The following is a 19,337-nucleotide window of genomic DNA, read 5'->3' on the forward strand; positions in this document are numbered from 1 at the left end:
GACCACCATGGGGAGTGGGCCTATGACCTACATCAAATAGAGGATCCCCTGGGCAGTCCCTGTTAGAGGAGTGATATGACCCTAGTCCCCGTCTGGGTGTTGGTTATAGACCACTCTCCCCGGATCCCTTTAACAAAATACCCATAACCAAAGAGGGGAAGGAAGAGGTTAAAAGCTACCCTCTACCCAATATCAGGGCTTCCCCAATGTCCAACCACCCACTGTAACTTTCCAGCAGTTTGACTTCATCCGTGAGGACAAACTCATCCATTGTCTCCCAAGACACACAGCCAACCATGCTATATACTATTAATGCCACCTACTGGCTATTAAGTGTGGAATGGGCAAAAAAAGAAGAAGAAGAAGAAAAAGCAACACACAAGGACAATTACACACACACACACACAAATAGAACAAATACACACTTTCTTGGTTATTATCTACTGGAAACTCAAACTCATCTAGAGCAATAACTGACTTAATTTAATGAGATCTTTCCATTCATCCTTAGGAAAGCATTCTTCACATCTTTATTTCTCAGACTGTAGATGAAAGGATTTAGCATGGGGATCACAAGAGTATAGAACACTGAAACAATTTTATCTTCATCCGTTGAGACACTGGAATTGGGCCTCAGATACATAAAGATAATGGTCCCATAGAAGATTGTGACAGACGTGAGGTGGGAGGCACAGGTGGAAAAAGCTTTGTGTCTGCCCTGGGCAGAGCGAATTCGCAGGATGGCAAAAATAATGTAGCTATAGGAGATGAGGATAATCAACAAAGTGGCCATGACTATTGCAGTAGAAAAGATGAAATGCACAGTGTTAGCCACTTCTGTGCTTGAACAGGAAAGTTTCAGGATGGGAGGGATGTCACAAAAGAAATGATTGATAACATTTGAGCTGCAGAAAGAAAGGCTAAATATCAATGAAGTCTGTGCAGCTGAATTCACAAAGCCACAAATATATGCACCTATTACTAAGACCAGACAGAGCTTTTTAGACATGGCAACAAAATAGAGTAATGGGTTGCAAATGGCAGTGAAGCGATCATAAGCCATAATAGCTAGAAGACAAGTTTCGACTGTGATAAATAAACACAAAAAGAAAAATTGCACGGTACACTCTGTGAATGCAATAGCATTATTGCTCTCCAGAAAGGTCATCAGCAACCTGGGAGCAATAGTAGTGGAATAGCCAACGTCAACCAAGGAAAGGTTGCTGAGGAAAAAGTACATGGGAGTGTGCAGGTTTGCATCAAGGCTGGCTAATATGATGATGCCAAGATTTCCTGACACTGTGACAATGTAGATCAAGAGGAACAGCACGAAGAGAAGGGCCCACAGCTCAGGATGTTCCATAAAGCCAAGAAGGATGAATTCAGTCACCATGGTTTGATTTGGGTACTCCATCATTAATCCCGTAGTTTCCCTAGGAGGAAAAGCAAAAATGAAATAAAAAGCAAGTAATTTTATTTTTTTATTCTTAAAAATTCTCATGAAAATGTGTCAGCATTTTAGTGTGAATCTCTTTCACTAAACACATTTTTGCATGCACTTTCAATTAATATCCACATATTGGCAAGAGATTCCACCTAATTCAGTTCACTTTGTTTTCAGGAATGTACATATGCATTTTTGTACATATTATTTGGTGGAAGAACTGCATCACAAAATTCAGAGCAGTGTAGATTTGGTCTAAAGTTTTTGACTATCATATTGGTTTGAAAAGTGTAAACTGGGTGGTTTCTCATTAAAACCCAAACCAAATTCTCATCTATCCCTAGTTATGACTATCTTTACCAGCGCTGGGGCTAATTAATGCACAATCAAGTGATGACTTGTATTAAAATTGCAGAAATTATCAGAAACCGTGATTTTTTTTTTTAAATATCAACTTCCATGGCACAATGGGAGGAATTAAGTGCTGGGTTCTTCTGAATGTTCTGTCATGACAAGTACATCAGCTTGCTAGACAGGATGTTCCATTACCTTCTCCCACTGTGTGCAGTTTGGGGTTTCTCCTTACCAGGGCTATAGGGGAGGAGAGGGAGAAACCCCCGTTGTGAAGTTGGAAGTCATCAAATGGGCTCCTGTTCATGAGAGTTGTTCATTGAATCCCACCATTTAATAGTTTTAAATGTCAGCCATTGTTGAGCTTAGGCATGAGTCATCAGGTCATAATCAACACATGATGTAAAGGACCCCTGGATGGTGCAGGTATGAGAAGGATTTTTTCCAAGTGAGACGCACATTACCTGGTAGACAGCCTTCTGGAGTATACATGGCAGTTGGATGGGATCAGATCGTCACACACCCACGAAATCAGAAATCCTCAACTGAAGCCCATTCATTTCTCATGTAAGCATAGTACTCAGAAACAACCAGCTCAGGCATAAGACTTTGAAGAGTCTGGTGCAATCATCAAGTGCATGTTTCATATTGTTACATACCCATATTGCTGCTTCCTAGAAAGACTTGCTTCCAGTATCTTTTGCAGCAGCTTCCATCCATACCACCTGCTATTCTTTAATCTTGGACAATAAAGCAAGCTTCACTAATTAAGGCTGCAGTTATTAGGGGGAGTATATATGGCTGAACGTAATGAGATTTACTTCTGAGCATAATACTCCATATTCTATTATGTTTAAGCAAATACAACTGGGCACAGGTTCTTTCTTTTGACTACCCCCCCCCCCCTGATTTTGTGTCAGTTTGCTGCAATTGTCAAAATGAAAGGCTTTTAAAGAGTTGGTCCAATTGAATGCAATATCTCTTACCGACATAACAAAAATGCAGAAAAAATGATGATGGTAGCTTAGCTAAGCTGGTAACTCTTACCAGTGGAAAGAAAAGTCATTTCATGACTACAAGAGTATTACTGTGTGAATTAGCAAGATGTGTTTATATATGATTCCTTGGAAACTAGGGACATAGACCCCATGGGACTTTCTAAGTAAGATATAGCTGGGATTGCAACATTCCCTTCAGGTCCACTAGGGAATAGTAGATGACTACAAAGTAATATATTGTCTCAGATCTAGAGCACCAGTTCACATCACTTCTTGGTTGTTGTTGTTTTTTTATTTAACCAGTCTACATTCCAAGAATACATGAGTAGTGTACAAAAACAGAGCATCAAACAGAATACAAATCATAAAGCAATGCTAAAAACACAAAGCCAACAAGAATTTGAAACTGCAGAACTAGAATGGACTAATTCAGGGTGCTTTGGGAGAAAAAAAAATCTCAGCACATTTGGAAACGTAACAAAGGGTGGTATCCAACTAGCATGTCTCATTAGTGCATGGATTTTGACTTGCACAATGAGACTTTCTCCCTCTCCTCCCCCTGGTGCATCTCCTGTGGACTCCCCAAATCTGCTCCAGAGGGCTGAGAGAACCTCAGAACATATTTAGGGGGCATGTGGAAGGAGAAGGGGGGGGGAGTCCCATTGGGCAAGCCTCAGCTGACAATGCATCAAAGTGAGTTAAACATATGTGATAACCAGGTGTGAGGCTCGGGGGGAGGGGGAGGGGAGGGAATCCAATACCACCAAAAGCCATGGATCAAAACTTTCAGAATAAATAGAGAACATGACCAACAGAGAAATCATTTTCAAAAAGGTCAGTGTATTTCATCCCAAGAGCCATGTGTGTGTGGTGAACCCACCATGGCTTTTCATGGTTCACACAGATGCCCAAACACAAAGAATTTAACTGAACATCACTGGCTCAAAATAAGTCCCTAAAGAGTCACACGTGTTACAGGTAGCATCAACAGTAACAGGAAAAGTGGCTTGCTTGTAGGAACAATTGGCCATTGCTGTGGGGTAACTGGACAGGGGGAATTCATGCCCTTATGGCAATGGTGGTGGAGGCAGGATGAGCCTTAATCAGTACTGTGGCAATGAGCAGTTGCAGAGTGGCTACTTCAGAAATGCCACCTTGCCTACTATCCTGCATGCAGCATCTTTCACATCTTTGTTCCTTAGGCTGTAGATGAGAGGGTTGAGCAAGGATGTCACGAGAGTATAGAACACAGAAACTATTTTGTCCTGATCCTTTGGGAAACTGGAGCCAGGCCGTATATACATGAAGATGATGGTTCCAAAGAAGATAGTGACTGCGGTCAGGTGGGAAGCACAGGTGGAGAAGGCTTTGTATCTGCCCTGGGCAGAATGGATCTGCATGATAGCAAAAACTATGGCAATGTAGGAGACCAAGACAATGAGAAAAGTCGTCAGTGCAATGACAGTGGATAAAATGAAATGCACAGTGCGAGTGACATGGGTGTCAGAACAGGACAACTGGAGTATAGGAGGAACATCACAGAAAAAATGATTAATGATATTGGAACTGCAGAAGGACAAATTGAATATGAAAATGGTATGGATAGTTGAACTTGCCAAGCCACAACTATATGCAACTACCACCAATATGGCACACAACTTCTTTGACATAACAGCAAAATAGAGCAGTGGGTTGCAGATGGCTGTGAAGCGATCGTACGCCATCACAGCAAGAAGGCAGCCTTCAGTGGTCACAAACAGACAAAAAAAGAAAAACTGCACTGTGCATCCCTTGAAAGAAATGGTTGTCTTCTCTGCCACAAAGGTTGTCAGCAACTTGGGGGCAATGGCAGTTGAATAACCAATATCAATAACAGAGAGGTTTCTCAGGAAAAAGTACATTGGGGTGTGGAGCCGAGCATCCACACTGGTTACTATGATTATCCCAAGGTTGCCTATTATTGTGGCTACATAGATAACCAGGAACAAGATGAAGAGGGGGACTTGGAGGTCAGGGTGGTCCATGAATCCTACAAGGATGAATTCCGTTACAGAAGTGAGATTTTGCTTCATTATTATTCCTCTATAATGGGATAAAAATAATTATTAGCATAATGTGACAATCAAGGTCAACCACATCTTTGCTTTTCTACATCCCTCAGGAGTATATTGCGCAAAGGCAATAGAGATGATCCCTGCTTGATGTGTAATAGGAGGAAGTTCAAAAGGGTAGGTACCACCACACTAAAAGCCTGATTCCTATGTCATATGCTATGGACTTTCTAGTAAGATGGAATCTGCAGGAGGCCCTCTCCTGAAGTGTGAGGTGATTGATCTGGTACATAAGGAAACATTACAATTTCATAATACAGCATCAAACAATTGCAAAACAGGGACAGGGCCACATTTTTTAAAAAATAAATCATAAAAATAAAACGATTTCAGGGTTCCCTAACCTGGGTGCAGCCACTGGGAATACCTTCTCTTTTGTCCCATCCTAAGTGGGACACTGAGAAGAGTCTCTCATCATCATCATTATTATTATTATTATTATTATTATTATTATTATTATTATTATATTGTTTTGTCAGAAACAGTAACACAGTTTCTGCTTTGATGAACTTGTTCACTAGACACTGATGTGAAATGAACAAGAAAATTCACTGAAGCAACTTTTATTTGGGGGAAGACCAGTCTCATAATGACTGGATTGCTTGGAAAAGCAGCCTCCATCATTTCATGTAAAGAGAGGTTGAGAAAGCCTTCGTCAGACATTTTCTAGAGCACAGTTTCAAGTCTACCAACTTTGCTTTAAATAACCAGAATAAAAATCCATTCATGAAAAAAGAGCTATAACCAGTGCCTTTTTTCTGGGGGTATGCATACCCCTAAACATTTTGTGAATCTAAATTTGGCCTCATTGAGGGGCAGTATTTCAATATGAGCAGGAAAATGAGAGTACTCCTAAACATTATTTTAGAAAAAAAGCACTGGGTACAATGGAGGTTTTGACTGAGTAGTTCTCTACCTACTGCATTGAATGAGGGGGTTAGCATTCTTACCACCAGTTTTGAAAGGAATAACTAAAAATGTCTTTGTTTCCTACCTTTCCCCCCCCCTTTCTTTGCGTAGAATTCAGGTAGACTATTTTGCGTAGCAAATCAGTTTGACATCAGAACATATATTTGGAATTACCGTAGATATAATAAGCACTCAAGTAGGCTTGCCAACATGCATTCTAACTGTAATTTCCACAGCAACGTCCTTCCTTGTGGGAGGATGAAGTCTCTCTCTGTATCTTTCTGTATCTCCTTGTCTCTTTCTTTTGCACAAAAGTTGCTAAAACTGAATTGCTGGCATTTTGAAATTCTCTCACTCCCACCACATGTAGAAGTGCAATCTATTGTGCCTGTATTTTGAGGGATGTACTTCTGGATGAATAATGGGCACCTATTGGCTAGTGCTCACAACATCATTAATGTCCAGTGATGCATCTTTTCCATCCATATACCAACATTCTTTTACACACCAAAAAAGTAGGGATTAAAAATTATGTTATTCTATGAATTTAAGATTGCAATCCTTAAACACATTCACATCAGAGTAAGTTGCAAGCTCCCAAATTTTACAGTGCAAATATAAGATGCCAGTCAGAACTTGTTGCACCATTGCAGCTGGGCAATGTGGATAATCTAGCCTTTCAAAATATTTCTGCACTGGTTGCACCCAGCACTTTTTTTTAAAGAAAGCCTGGATTGTGGCTGTGAGTCCCAGAATGGTTTCTTTTCTCCCACCTGTGAAAAGCCTCTCCCCATTTATTGCCAGGGCAGCTGTAAACAATAAAGAAATAAATAGCCCTGCAGCACCCAAACAGTCCTTAGGGTTTGCTGAGTCACAACAAATATAGATAAATAAGGAGATATTATAAATGGATGATTAAAAAGATAATGCACCAGTAATGATCCCCTTGACTTTCAAGTGGTTTTGCATGGGTTGGAGTTTGGCAATGCCAAAAGGAATAAACTTCTAGATTAATAAATGGATGATAATAAGTGGATGAATCTATGTGATGTTCGTACCTCACTCAATGTTTCTGAAGATTAGCTTTGGTTGTGAAGATCCCTAGGAAACCTGCAAGAGATTTGTAATGCAGCATCATAAAAGGGCTTTCAAACCCTACCCAAGTTTGGTGGCTACTGAAAACTTGTTTAGCTTCCAGACAATTTAGCTGCTTATACTTCTGAATGCCAGAGAACATTTTTTTTTTTTGGCCAATATTTCATGAGTCAACCATAAGAAGAAGAAATAGTCTAAGAACTCTTACCTGTGAATCACAAAATGTCATTCCCAAAGCTTAAAAAGCAAGGAAATGTGGATAGAATTTCTCGCTTTATAGTTGGTTTGGTATTGAGCTAGAAACAGAATTGCTGAAATTCTCAGGAGAGAAACCCATATCATTAAAATATTCAGTATGACCTCTTCGCATAGTCATCACCTGAGGACCTGCAAGCTGGGAGTTTATTTCCATAATTGGTTTGAAACAAAACTGTCCCCATGCCACTCATTTCAGTACATATTTTCAACCATTAATCTACTCCATGTCACTTTAATGTAAGCTTGCATATAGAAGTCATTTACTCTTTGCTTATAGCTGCTTATTGCTGCACTATTTCTGCCAGTGCAATACTCACAATGCAGTAGATCAGGCTTCCTCAGCCTCGGCCCTCCAGATGTTTTGAGACTACAATTCCCATCATCCCTGACCACTGGTCTTGCTAGCTAGGGATCATGGGAGTTGTAGGCCAAAAACATCTGGAGGGCTGAGATTGAGGAAGCCTGCAGTAGATTCAGCAGCAGCTGCAGTATATCTTATCCCCCCAAATAATGAGCAATGAGGCCAACCTAACAATAGCAACATATTTGGTATGTTGGCCTTTGGCTAATTAATCACTATATGGCCATTTAAACCATATAGGAGGTTTATTGTTTTGGTTTGTTACTATGTGTTCTGTTGAGGAGGCCAGGTAGGAATTTTTCCACTTGGCAAATTGGCACCGGCCATGTGGCTTTCGCCTGCCTCGTAGCAATCGTCACAAATTTGTAAAGTTTGGCGGTTAGGCATTGGTAAAACCTGGTTTATGGGAGGGGAGATTGTGGCCATCACCTGCCCCTCCTCTTTAAGGGTATTCCGTTAAAGGGATCCGGGGGTTTGGATCTTGTCCGAAGCCCGGGTAGGGGGTAGGGCCATGCCATGACCCCATTGGGGACCCTGGGGGAGCTCTCAGTTGATGTACATCAACAGGGCTCCCCCTACTGGTGATTGACCCTAACTGGACTACTTGCATGGTGGGCAGGAGTCAGATATAGTCAATTCATTTCCAGTGACTAAGCCAATGCCACTCACATTCTGTAAGCAATAAAGTTGTGGCCTTAATTATCCCATTAACCTAAAATACTGGTGTCTTATGTGTTTTATTATTCAACAAATGGGGGAGGGCTCAGGGCCTTGACATGCAACTGTGTTGTTGTTGTTTAGTCGTTTAGTCGTGTCCGACTCTTCGTGACCCCATGGACCAGTGCACACCAGGCACTCCTGTCTTCCACGGCCTCCCGCAGTTTGGTCAAACTCATGCTGGTAGCTTCAAGAACACTATCCAACCATCTCGTCCTCTGTCGTCCCCTTCTCCTTGTGCCCTCAATCTTTCCCAACATCAGGGTCTTTTCCAGGGAGTCTTCTCTTCTCATGAGGTGGCCAAAATATTGGAGCCACAGCTTCATGATCTGTCCTTCCAGTGAGCACTCAGGGGCTGATTTCCTTAAGAATGGAGAGGTTTGATCTTCTTGCAGTCCATGGGACTCTCAAGACTCTCCTCCAGCACCATAATTCAAAAGCATCAATTCTTCGGCGATCAGCCTTCTTTATGGTCCAGCTCTCACTTCCATACATCACTACTGGGAAAACCATAGCTTTTACTATACGGACCTTTATTGGCAAGGTGATGTCTCTGCTTTTTAAGATGCTGTCTAGGTTTGTCATTGCTTTTCTCCCAAGAAGCAGGCGTCTTTTAATTTCGTGACTGCTGTCACCATCTGCAGTGATCATGGATCCCAAGAAAGTAAAATTTCTCACTGTCTCCATTTCTTCCCCTTCTATTTGCCAGGAGGTGATGGGACCAGTGGCCATGATCTTCGTTTTTTTGATGTTGAGCTTCAGACCATATTTTGCGCTCTCCTCTTTCCCCCTCATTAAAAGGTTCTTTAATTCCTCCTCACTTTCTGCCATCAAGGTTGTGTCATCTGCATATCTGAGGTTGTTGATATTTCTTCTGGCAATCTTAATTCCGTCTAGGGATTCATCCAGCCCAGCCTTTTGCATGATGAATTCTGCATATAAGTTAAATAAGCAGGGAGACAATATACAGCCTTGTCGTACTCCTTTCCCAATTTTCAGTGATCACTTCATGGATCACTGCCTTGCCGTGGCGAAGGGGCTTGAATAACTCAGAGAAGCTATGAACTATGCCGTGCAGGGCCACCCAAGATGGACAGGTCATAGTGGAGAGTTTTGACCAAATGTGATCCACCTGGAGCAGGAACCGGCAAGCCACTCCAGTATCACTGCCAAGAAAACTCCATGGACAAAGACAACAGACATGCAACTAGCCTTCCTCATTGATATCAGCAGCCTCTGCTCATGTGTTGCATCTAACTAATCAGACCTAGGCACTTGAACAATTCTACTTCTCCCATTGGTTTCTGATAAGGGTGGAAATGCCTCTTTTTGATTGCACCACAATGGAATCTAGAGGTTACTACTGGACGGCACTGCTAGAGTACACCATGGGCAACAATGCATCTGTTACAGCATTTTCCATGGTATAAAAACACACCCATTTTTCCTTCCTGAATTTTGAAATGTATCTTTACCTCTTAGTAAAGGTTAATGGTGGTGATCCCTTTAGCAGCTTTAAGTTAGGTGTCTGACAATGATATTAAGGATTTGTTTCAGTTTTCATGTCAACATTTGATCTGCTGATGATGGGTCCTAGTCAAGGTCCCTACTTCAAGGACACAGTGGAACAATCCAGCAGTTGCATTAAGGAAGAAGCTGCACTGAAAAAGAAAAAGAAACATGGAAACATGCCTTTCTTTTAGGAAGGCGCATAAGGCTGCAATACATGCCTGGATTGTGAAGATTCTAGTCCTTGTGTCAGAAGACCTTTTGGCAGATACAGGGAGATACAAAAGTGGTATAAATAAAGCAATTTTAGATAAAACAGGTATCTGGCTATTTATTTAAATGGGCAGTGGTTAAACATATGTTTAACTCTTGTATTGAGTTCACTGCTGCTTAAGTGTGGTTGGCTTGTGTCCTAAATGTAATAGACATCAAAGCCACAATGGTAAATATATGGTGTGTAAGTAAATCCCACTGATATTTTGAATGGACGTGCTGTTGGTTATAACTTTGATACATGTACTAGTGGTTTCAGATGGAGTACCGTATTTTTCGCCCCATAGGGTGCACCACGCCATAGGACGTACCTAGGTTTTTTTTGGGGGGGGGGGGAATAAAGAAAAAAATATATTTCTCCCCCAGGCGCAGGGCTGGCGCGGGGGAAGCCTGAGCTTCCCCCAACCCCAGCCCCCAGAACAGCCTGCTATCCGCAAGCCTAGGGAGACCGGCGGGAAGTCGCGCCGGTCTCCCGAGGCTTGCGGAGAGCTGTGCAAAGCCCGGGCGCGCTCTTCAGCGCACCCCAGGCTTCAGAATGCAGGCAGCTGTGCGCAGCCCTCGGGAGCCCAGCGCGACTTCGCACCGGGCTCCATAGGGTTGCGCAGAGCTGCGCGAAGCCCGGGGCTGCAGGCAGCTCTGTGCAGCCCTTGGGAGACCAGTGCGACTTCACGCCGAGCTCCCTAGGGTTGCGCAGAGCTTCCTGAAGCCTGGAGAGCGAGAGGCGTCGGTGCACACTGACCCCTCTCGCTCTCCAGGCTTCAGCGAAAGCCTGCATTCGCCCCATAGGACGCACACACATTTCCCCTTCATTTTTGGAGGGGAAAAAGTGCGTCCTATAGGGCGAAAAATACGGTAATTTCATAGCTCTATAAATACTTGAAGAGGAACATTTCACAAGTTTTTGCTCAAGACAGCTACATTTCATTAAATGAACATGGTTGTTAAACAGATAAAGCAATAGCAAATAGTGTGATGGACAGATCTAACCATGTCCAGGAAAACTGACATTTTGGTGACACTATATTTATTGATCATGATGAGAACTGTAATCTGCTATATTGGTCATTGAAAGGTGACCAATCTTTAACAAGATGCAGAAGATGGACATATATTTAGGTATGTCTAGATGTACATTTTTGGATCATATCAATTGACTGTGAGTGACAAGGAAGTAGAGTTCCTGAAACTGACATGGTAAAAGGGCACATGCATGTGGATGCAAGCCCGCACCCATTACTGATTTTGAGAGTTGATAGCGGCTAACTTTGCAAGCTTGAATGGCACATAAAAACTGTTCAAGTTCAATATCACAGTGCTGATAGCTTTCTGTTACAGAACCATTTATTTATTTATTTTTACATACCAGTCCCTAAGCAAAGCTTTTATTGAGAAGAAAGTTTCCTTTATATAGACCTCTTCAAAGCAACCTTCACTTCCTTGTTCCTTAGGCTGTAGATCAGGGGGTTTAGCATAGGAATCACTAGAGTATAGAACAAAGAGATGATTTTGTCATGGGCAACTGCAAACCTGGAATCAGGTCTTACATACGCGAATATGGCAGTTCCCAAAAATGGTCACAGCAGTCAAGTGGGAAGCAATAGTGGAGAAGGTTTTGCATTGACCTTCTGTAGAATTGATTCAGAGAATGGCTGCCAAGATGTATATGTAGGAAACAAGAATGGTTAAGATGGTGCTTGACAAAATAATGGTGGAGAAGATGAAATGTACAAGATGGATAAAATAGGTGTTAGAACACGACAGTTTCAGAATGGGGGGCACATCGCAGAAGAAATGATTGATGGCATTAGAGCAACAGAATATCAAACTGAATATGAAAATTGTCTGAACAACTGCATACACAATGCCATAGGTATATGCAACCATAATCAAGAAATGCAGAGTCTTCTGGACATGATAACTGTATACAGCAACGGGCTGCAGATGGCTGTGAAGTGATCATATGCCATTGCAGCCAGGAGGTCACACTCCCTGGACACAGAAATGCAGAAAAAGAAGAACTGAATTGCACACTCATTGAACGAAATAGATTTGCTTTCCATCACAAAAGTTATCAACATTTTGTATTCTGCATTCTTGTATTGTGTAATTTAATGTTGTCTGTCAAATAAAGTTTAATGATGATGATGATGTTATCAACATTTTGGGAGCAATGGTCATTATATAGGCAACATCCAAGAGAGACAGGTTGCTGAGGAAGTATGGAAGTACATGGGAGTATGAAGTTGCCAATCCATCCTGATCAACATAATCACCCCAAGGTTTTCCACAAGAGTCACAACATAAATGAACAGAAACACCAAGAAGAGGAGCATCTGGAACTCGGTGCTCTGTAAAGCCCAAGAAAATAAATTCTGTCACAATGGTCTGGTTTTTTGTCACCATTTAGCCCAGATAAGGTCTCTTCTGCAGGTGAATATATATAGAATCTACAGTTATATAGTAAGCAGATGATGGTTGGATTTGCTTTCTTCACAATTCCTGTATGCCAGGGGCTGGCAACCTTCTTGGGCACATTTGCAAATCAGGAAAATTGTCACGAGTGCCACACACACTACAACCAAGCACACAATGCAGCTTATCCTATTGGTCAAAATAGGATGCTTCTTTCAAGCCCAGAAGGACAACCTGTGGGCAGCAGAGAAGGTCCATGGCTGCCTGATTGATGATATTTTCTATACACCTTTACAAAAGTAAGCTCTAGTTGATTTCAGCTGCAATATCTGTGAGCAGGATTGAAACTTTAGGTTCTAGCCTTGCACTAGTTTCACTTAGCTGAGTAAGAGCAACGAAATCCTAGCAATGCCTATGCAAATCTCTGCATACTCTTTATGTATTTGAACCCATCCATGAGTTACTATCCATAAAATATCTCCAAACAATTTCACAATAAAAGGGTTGTTTTTTTTTAAAAAATAGAATTCCCTATGTAAAACCATTTACACAGCCGATATAGATAGAGACTGAGATAAAGGGTGGTTGGAAAAGGAAGGTCTTCAGTCAACACCAAAAGAACAGTAGAGACAGTGCCTGTCTGCATTCCAAAGGGTAGATGCTGCCACAGTAAACATCTGATTCCTATATCATACAGAGCAGACTTCCTGACGTGATGGTATCATCAGGTGGCTCTCTTCTGCAGAGAAAAACAAGATGAATTTGGGATATTAAGGGGGTAAGGGTATCTTTCTCATGAGTCCCAAGGAGATATCCTGGAGAATCTAGTGGAATGAAAGGAGCTGAAAGGAGCTTAGGGATCCCAACGGACTGGGGTGAGCCTCATCAGGGCCCCAAAATCATCTGAGTTAAAATCATCTATGATTAAAACATTAGAATCTGGCTGACTGATGACTGACTTAAACTTGAGTAAAACAAGATTGATAATTGCTAGCATTACTAACTCTCAGGAATCATGATTGATGAAAATGTGTTCTTTGTTAGAGAGCTTTAAAAGTTAAACTATTTCATCAGTTCATGAGTTTTCTTTGAAACTCATTAAAGGTGATGTGTAATAATCTTTGGAGGAGGCATGCAGTCATGTGATTAGGTCCCGAAGGCATGAACAATAACTGAAGAGCATCATGTGCCTCATCCAAAATTCATATTGTTCCGAATCGCATCCTCAGCTAACCATTAAACTATATCAAATGCAAATGCCTCATGGAAATAACACATTATGCTGTATTGTGCAGGAATATTTTGAGAACAGATACTCTTCCTGGGTAAGTTACCGTAATTTATTCCAGCTTTCTTGAAATGGAGTTGAAAGTGAGAGGGCTGGGTCAATTGCCAAGAGAGGATGCTTGTAGAAATCATTCAAACAAATTTTACTCAGGCTTCCTTCACCTACCGCTGGCTATCTTCCCAGACTCATTGTATCTTTTCTTCTAAAAGAAGGACAGGCAACCTGTGGCTTTCCAGATAGTGTGGGACTCCAACTGTGTTCAACGTGACCCAGCATGCCCAATAGTCAGGGATGTTTTATGTATTACTTTATGTCCTATATGAATATTTTTGCTACAGGAGCAGGGGGAGCTGCAAGCAGGAGGGGAAAGCTGCAATCAAATAGATTGCAATAATACTTATTCTCATTTAATTTCTTAAGAACAACCTTGAAGTCATTTATCATTGCACTGAGTACAATGTTCCACTAAATTGGAAATATTAGGGGTGGTAGTCAACCAAATATTTGAATACAAGGATTAGCACTAGCGCAATGGGACTTTCCTTTCTCCATGTCATCCCGAAATCTGTGCTGGGGTGTTGGGAGAAATCCAAAACAGATATAAGGAGCTAACAGAGGGAACAGATGAGGAGAGTGTTCCAATGTGCAGGGAGAAATCCTTTTGCTAGTAGAATAATTTCCTTAGTGCTATGTTGAACTTGATTTAGTGCTACTTCTGTAAGTATCCCAGCTCAACATTTGTGTAAAACTCCTGGATTAGAAACATTATATGGATATTTCTATTGATACTTAAAACTTTTCAGTAGCAAATGGGACAAAGAGGGGTAGATGGCAAAGGAGGGGAGTACTACATATTATTTGTTTTAGGAATAAATAAGCAGTAAGAATAGAAATGCTGGATTAGTATTGCATCCTTGTATGGACATCATGTTGGTATTTTGCAGTTATACAATATTAGAAATTACATGGTCATTATTAAGATTTATTTTTTTTAAAAAAGGTAGGATGTATTTCAAACATAGCTTCAGCTTATTTCAATGGGGCAGGTAAAATGGAATATAACATGGAATGTAAAAGAGTTTAACTTTAGTAACACTGTACTAACTATAGTAACACTGTAATTCTAAGCAGAACTCAATGAGAGTTAAAGACGTGGGGAGGACTGGGCTGCTGGTTTGAAGGCCATTTGCCAAGCAGCATCACATTAACTCAATGAAGGATGTTATGGAGCAACCAATATACTGGTGTGCCTCTGTGTTTCTCATCTAAATTTCTCCTCAGGTTTTAAAATTTCAGAACTGGAGAATTTCCCCACTGTTTTATACTTTATTGTTTGTATTTCTGAATGTTGCACAGTGCCCTGTACATGCACATTTTACCACAGATTTTTGTGCATTTAATGCCTTCCAGGGTCATGTCCAGTAAATTTATCTTTGTGGGGCCCCGTAAATTTTGCTGTAATGTGCATGTGTGCAGCAAACTATCATAACATGTATTGTAATCCATGCCCCACTACAACACACCTGCACAACTTTGTGTGTGTGTGCGTGCACGTGCATGCATTGTTGCTTAGAGCCACATTCAGTAGCTTAAAAAACAAAAACAAAACCAGAATGGTGAATGCAGAAGAGTGTTTTATTCCATCTTCACACATGTTCTCTAGCCACATGCGGGCTGGCCCAAGCATTCCATCATATTAGTGAAATAATTCCTATCTTCTCAGTAACAAATAGGGTGTGAATCTCTTTCCCCATTTCTTACCTCTATTTGTGATCTTCCCATACTGTTTGCTATACTATAGCAGCTATTGTGTTTACAGTACTTTTTTTTGCTCTCCAAAGCAGTCTTCCAGGTGTTAAAACCACTGACAAAGAGGATTCATTTTCAGTATTTATCTTTGAAATATATTCTACGAGGGTAGCAGAGAACAGTGTCACTAGAACAGAGTATTTCAGCCAGGTGTTTCCACTGTGCCAATTACTCTCAAACATTGCTCTCTGTTTTCAAGTGAGGCTTTTGGGTGACTGAGGAAGATACAGTTGCAAAATGTGCTGACAATTTTGGAATCATTTTCCTATGAATGTGACCGTGTCAGAGACTGGGCAGAGGAGGAATGGTGGAGACTGCCTCCCCAGCTTGACCCTTCCAGGGAGGAGGAAGAGGAAGACAGTTTAGAATTACAACAGGGGTTTGAGGGAGGTCACAGCTCAGAGGAAGATGAGGGGGAAAGTTAGGAAATAATGGGAAAGGAGGAGGGAGTACCAGGGGGCAAGTAGGCCAAGTAGTCTGAAGCCTAGGGCCTCTAAATCTAGGGGGTCTCGCCAGCCTGCCCACTTCCCAGTGGGCAGTCTCCCCTCTTCCAGAATTGCAAACCCAAGACTTCATGCAAGGGCAGGGCAACTCAGGCCCAGCAACTATGAGACTCAGGGCTAGCCAGTGGGGCCCAATTTGAAGCAGTGGGGCGCAAGTTGATTTTTTTTTTGTAGGGCCTCAGTTCACAGCCAAATATAATAATTTATACCCCACCTATCTGGCTGGATTTCCCCAGCCCCTCTGGGCGGCTTCCAACAAAATATTAAAATACAGTAATGCACCAAACATTAAAAGCTTCCCTAAACAGGGCTGCCTTCAGAATTCTTCTAAAAGTCTGGTAGTTGTTCTCTTTGAGAGGGAGGGCATTCCACAGGGTGGGTGCCACTACCGAGAAGGCCCTCTGCCTGGTTCCCTGTAACTTGGCATCTCGCAGTGAGGGAACCACCAGAAGGCCCTCGGTGCTGGACCTCAGTGTCCGGGTAGAACGATGGGGGTGGAGAAGCTCGTTCAGATATACTGGACCGAGGCTGTATAGGGCTTTAAAGGTTGGCACCAACACTTTGAATTGTGCTCGGAAAATCCATCTAGATTGCCCTGGTGTGGGGGCCCCCTTAGGAACGGCACGCGGGGCCCAATATGGCCAAATTGCTCCAATTGCCTTAAGGTCAGCCCTGATGAGACTGTGCAGGGGTTGGACTGACAAGCCCTGCACCTTCTAGGTCCCTGGTGTCACTATTCAGAGTACAGGCTCAAGGACTTGTTATGGAAATAAAGGGGGGCACTTATTGGAAATCAGTTTTGTCACCTCCCCCCCAAAAACCCTGAGACAATGAGCCCAGCCACCTTTTATTCACAGTCGCATAAGCACTACACTACAGCGTAGCCATAAACTTCTACGTTCAACTGCTGAAATATACACCCAAAATGTAGCAATGGAGATTTATGTTACTGCTTTATGAATGAACACTGTGTTTTATGAATGGACTCTGTATTTTATGAATTACCTAAGAGCTACCAATAGGGAGCTCTAGAATCTGACAGCTAACCAAACAGCGACCTCTATTGCTGAAAGCAGGTAACCAGCAGGGAACACTTCAGCTCAGCCTTTGCACTGTTTACTGAACACCCCCTGCTGTGCAGATAATGGAGAAAGCTCATAAATTGTATCCCTTCTTTCGTCCTGACCAACTCTATTATGCTGGTGTAAACCCCGGTGCACCAGGAACCCAGAATAACAGCAAATAAAATCCGCTCATATGTCAGCAACTGATAAGACTTGTCAACCAGTTCTTCCAAAGTCTTCCTAAATTATAAAGCTCCAAAATACAGGCCAAAAGAGAACAGGCCTGGGAAGAGCGAGGCATGCAATGGGCACCACCAGTGAAAAGGCCCTGCTCCGTGTAGCTCCTGCCCTGTCATTTGATAGGGTGCCCACTTGCCCTCCTTCTTGACATGGAATGCTCTTGACATGGAATGCTCTCTATTGGAGTCTCCAGGTCCAGTACAAAGAACATAAGAAGGGAGAGCAGGGACCTTGAAGTTCCCAACAGCTGTTAATCAAGCAAGCAAGCACACAGGGGGCAATCTCATCCTTTATTTCCACACTGTGGCTGCAGACCAAATCACCTGCCAGGAGAGTTATGAGATTCAGGTGAGGGTCAGCTGCCTTGTCAATCCCAGCAGGTATGTAAGAGGCCTTTGCCCTGGCCAGGCCTTCACCTGATAAATGACTGTACAAAAATAACCTTCATGCAATCACATCACATGCTTTTGGGCAGCATGTCATCACTGCTACACATAAGTAATGTTGGACAAGGAAGAGACTCAAATGAGCTCATGGAGCCAAAAGTAGCAAACATTGCATATTCCAATGCTAGAATTTTACGAATTATTCTACTGAGAAATGTGAATTTATAATAACAACTTTGTGTCAGACCATGTATAAGATTGAGAACTGTGAATTGGGTAGCTTCCCATTGAAATGCAAACAAAATCAAATTTCTTCCTTATCCCTAGACTTCAGACAACACACCTGCAAATTTGGTTAAACTGTGTTGAAAACTTTTATTTTCTCCCAAGCCTTCCTGAATTGGTCCTTTCTATTTCTGCAACTTTTAATTATTGTTGGCTTCATGTTTTTAACATTGTATTATGATTTGAATTATATTTGATATTCTATTTTTGTACACCAGCCATGCATTCTTGGATTGTAGACTGGTTAAATAAATAAATAACCCAAAGAAGAAGTAATGAAGGTATGTGAACTGGTGCTATATCTGAGACAACATGTTACTTCACAGTCATCTACAAATGCTCAGTAGGCCTGAAGGGAATGCTGCAATCCCAGCTATATCTTACTTAGAAAGGTCCATGGGGTCTATGTCCCTAGTTTCCAAAGAATTATATATAAACAATGCTTACTAATTCACACAACAAGACTCTTGTATTCATGGATGAAATACCTTTTCTTTCCACTGGTAAGATTTATCAGCTTGACTAATAAAGCTGAAAGAGTTGTTGTTGTTGTCGACCTTCTTCTGCATCTTTTTAAACTGTGCAAAATAGATATTACGCTCATAGAATTATAGAGTTGGAAGGGATTATGAAAGTCATTTAGTCCAACCTCCTGCAACGGAAGAATCTTTTGCCCAATGTGGGGCTCGAACCCATGAACCTGAGATTAAGAGTCTCATGCTCTACTGACTGAGCTATCCCAAGTTTGTTGGACTAGCTTTTTAAAGGCATTTCATTTTGTCATTTACACCATACTGATACAAGATCTGGGCAAGAAGTGTTAGAAGAAAAAACAGTGTCTAATTGCATTTTTGAAAACATACTATAACGTGGAGTTTTATGCCTAGTAGTAAATCTCACTGAATAGAAGAAAAAACAGTGTCTAATTGCATTTTTGAAAACATACTATAACGTGGAGTTTTATGCTTAGAAGTAAATCTCACTGAATTTACTCCCACTAGTAACTGTGGATAAGACTGCAGCCTTAAATGGTGAAACTTGCCCAACATTCTGGAGTGGTGGTGGTGTAGATCAAAGCTGATGCACAGAAGATATTGGACATATGATGTTCATATGTTACCATATGAAACATGTATACAATGATTGCACTGGACTATTTAAAGTCTCATGTCTCAGTAGGGTGTTTCTTTCAGAGTACTATACTTTAATGAGAAATTAATGGGCTTCAATTGAGGATTTGTGCTTCTGTATAATGTAAGAATGATTCTTCCTAGTTTCATCCAGTGTGGAACTGGGAATCTATCCATCTCCTTTCTGTTGCTCC

The 19,337-nt window shown here is 41.6% G+C and overlaps 2 protein-coding genes and 1 pseudogene across 3 annotated transcripts; all 3 read right to left on the minus strand.

Moving 5' to 3' along the window:
• Positions 1–478: 478 nt before the first annotated feature.
• Positions 479–2,091, minus strand: LOC310770440 (olfactory receptor 5AR1-like; the record flags this gene model as incomplete). The annotated part of the gene is made up of 2 exons (XM_083631235.1): positions 2,031–2,091; positions 479–1,433 (listed from the first exon to the last, which is right to left on the minus strand). The coding sequence occupies exon 2, from the start codon at positions 1,415–1,417 to the stop codon at positions 479–481; it is 939 nt and encodes a 312-aa protein (XP_083487361.1). The 5' UTR covers positions 1,418–1,433; positions 2,031–2,091.
• A 1,838-nt stretch (positions 2,092–3,929) lies between these two features.
• Positions 3,930–4,865, minus strand: LOC310742592 (olfactory receptor 5AP2-like; the record flags this gene model as incomplete). The annotated part of the gene is made up of 1 exon (XM_083572055.1): positions 3,930–4,865. One exon carries the CDS (start codon positions 4,863–4,865, stop codon positions 3,930–3,932), a length of 936 nt encoding a protein of 311 aa, XP_083428181.1.
• Positions 4,866–11,429: 6,564 nt separating this feature from the next.
• Positions 11,430–12,429, minus strand: LOC310744670 (olfactory receptor 5AR1-like; annotated as a pseudogene). Its single transcript has 2 exons — positions 12,185–12,429; positions 11,430–12,102 (listed from the first exon to the last, which is right to left on the minus strand). The product of its transcript is annotated as an olfactory receptor 5AR1-like (transcript).
• Positions 12,430–19,337: the final 6,908 nt, after the last annotated feature.

The sequence above is a fragment of the Podarcis filfolensis genome (genome assembly GCF_964270895.1).
Source record: "Podarcis filfolensis genome assembly, chromosome: 1".
Taxonomy (NCBI): domain Eukaryota; kingdom Metazoa; phylum Chordata; class Lepidosauria; order Squamata; family Lacertidae; genus Podarcis; species Podarcis filfolensis.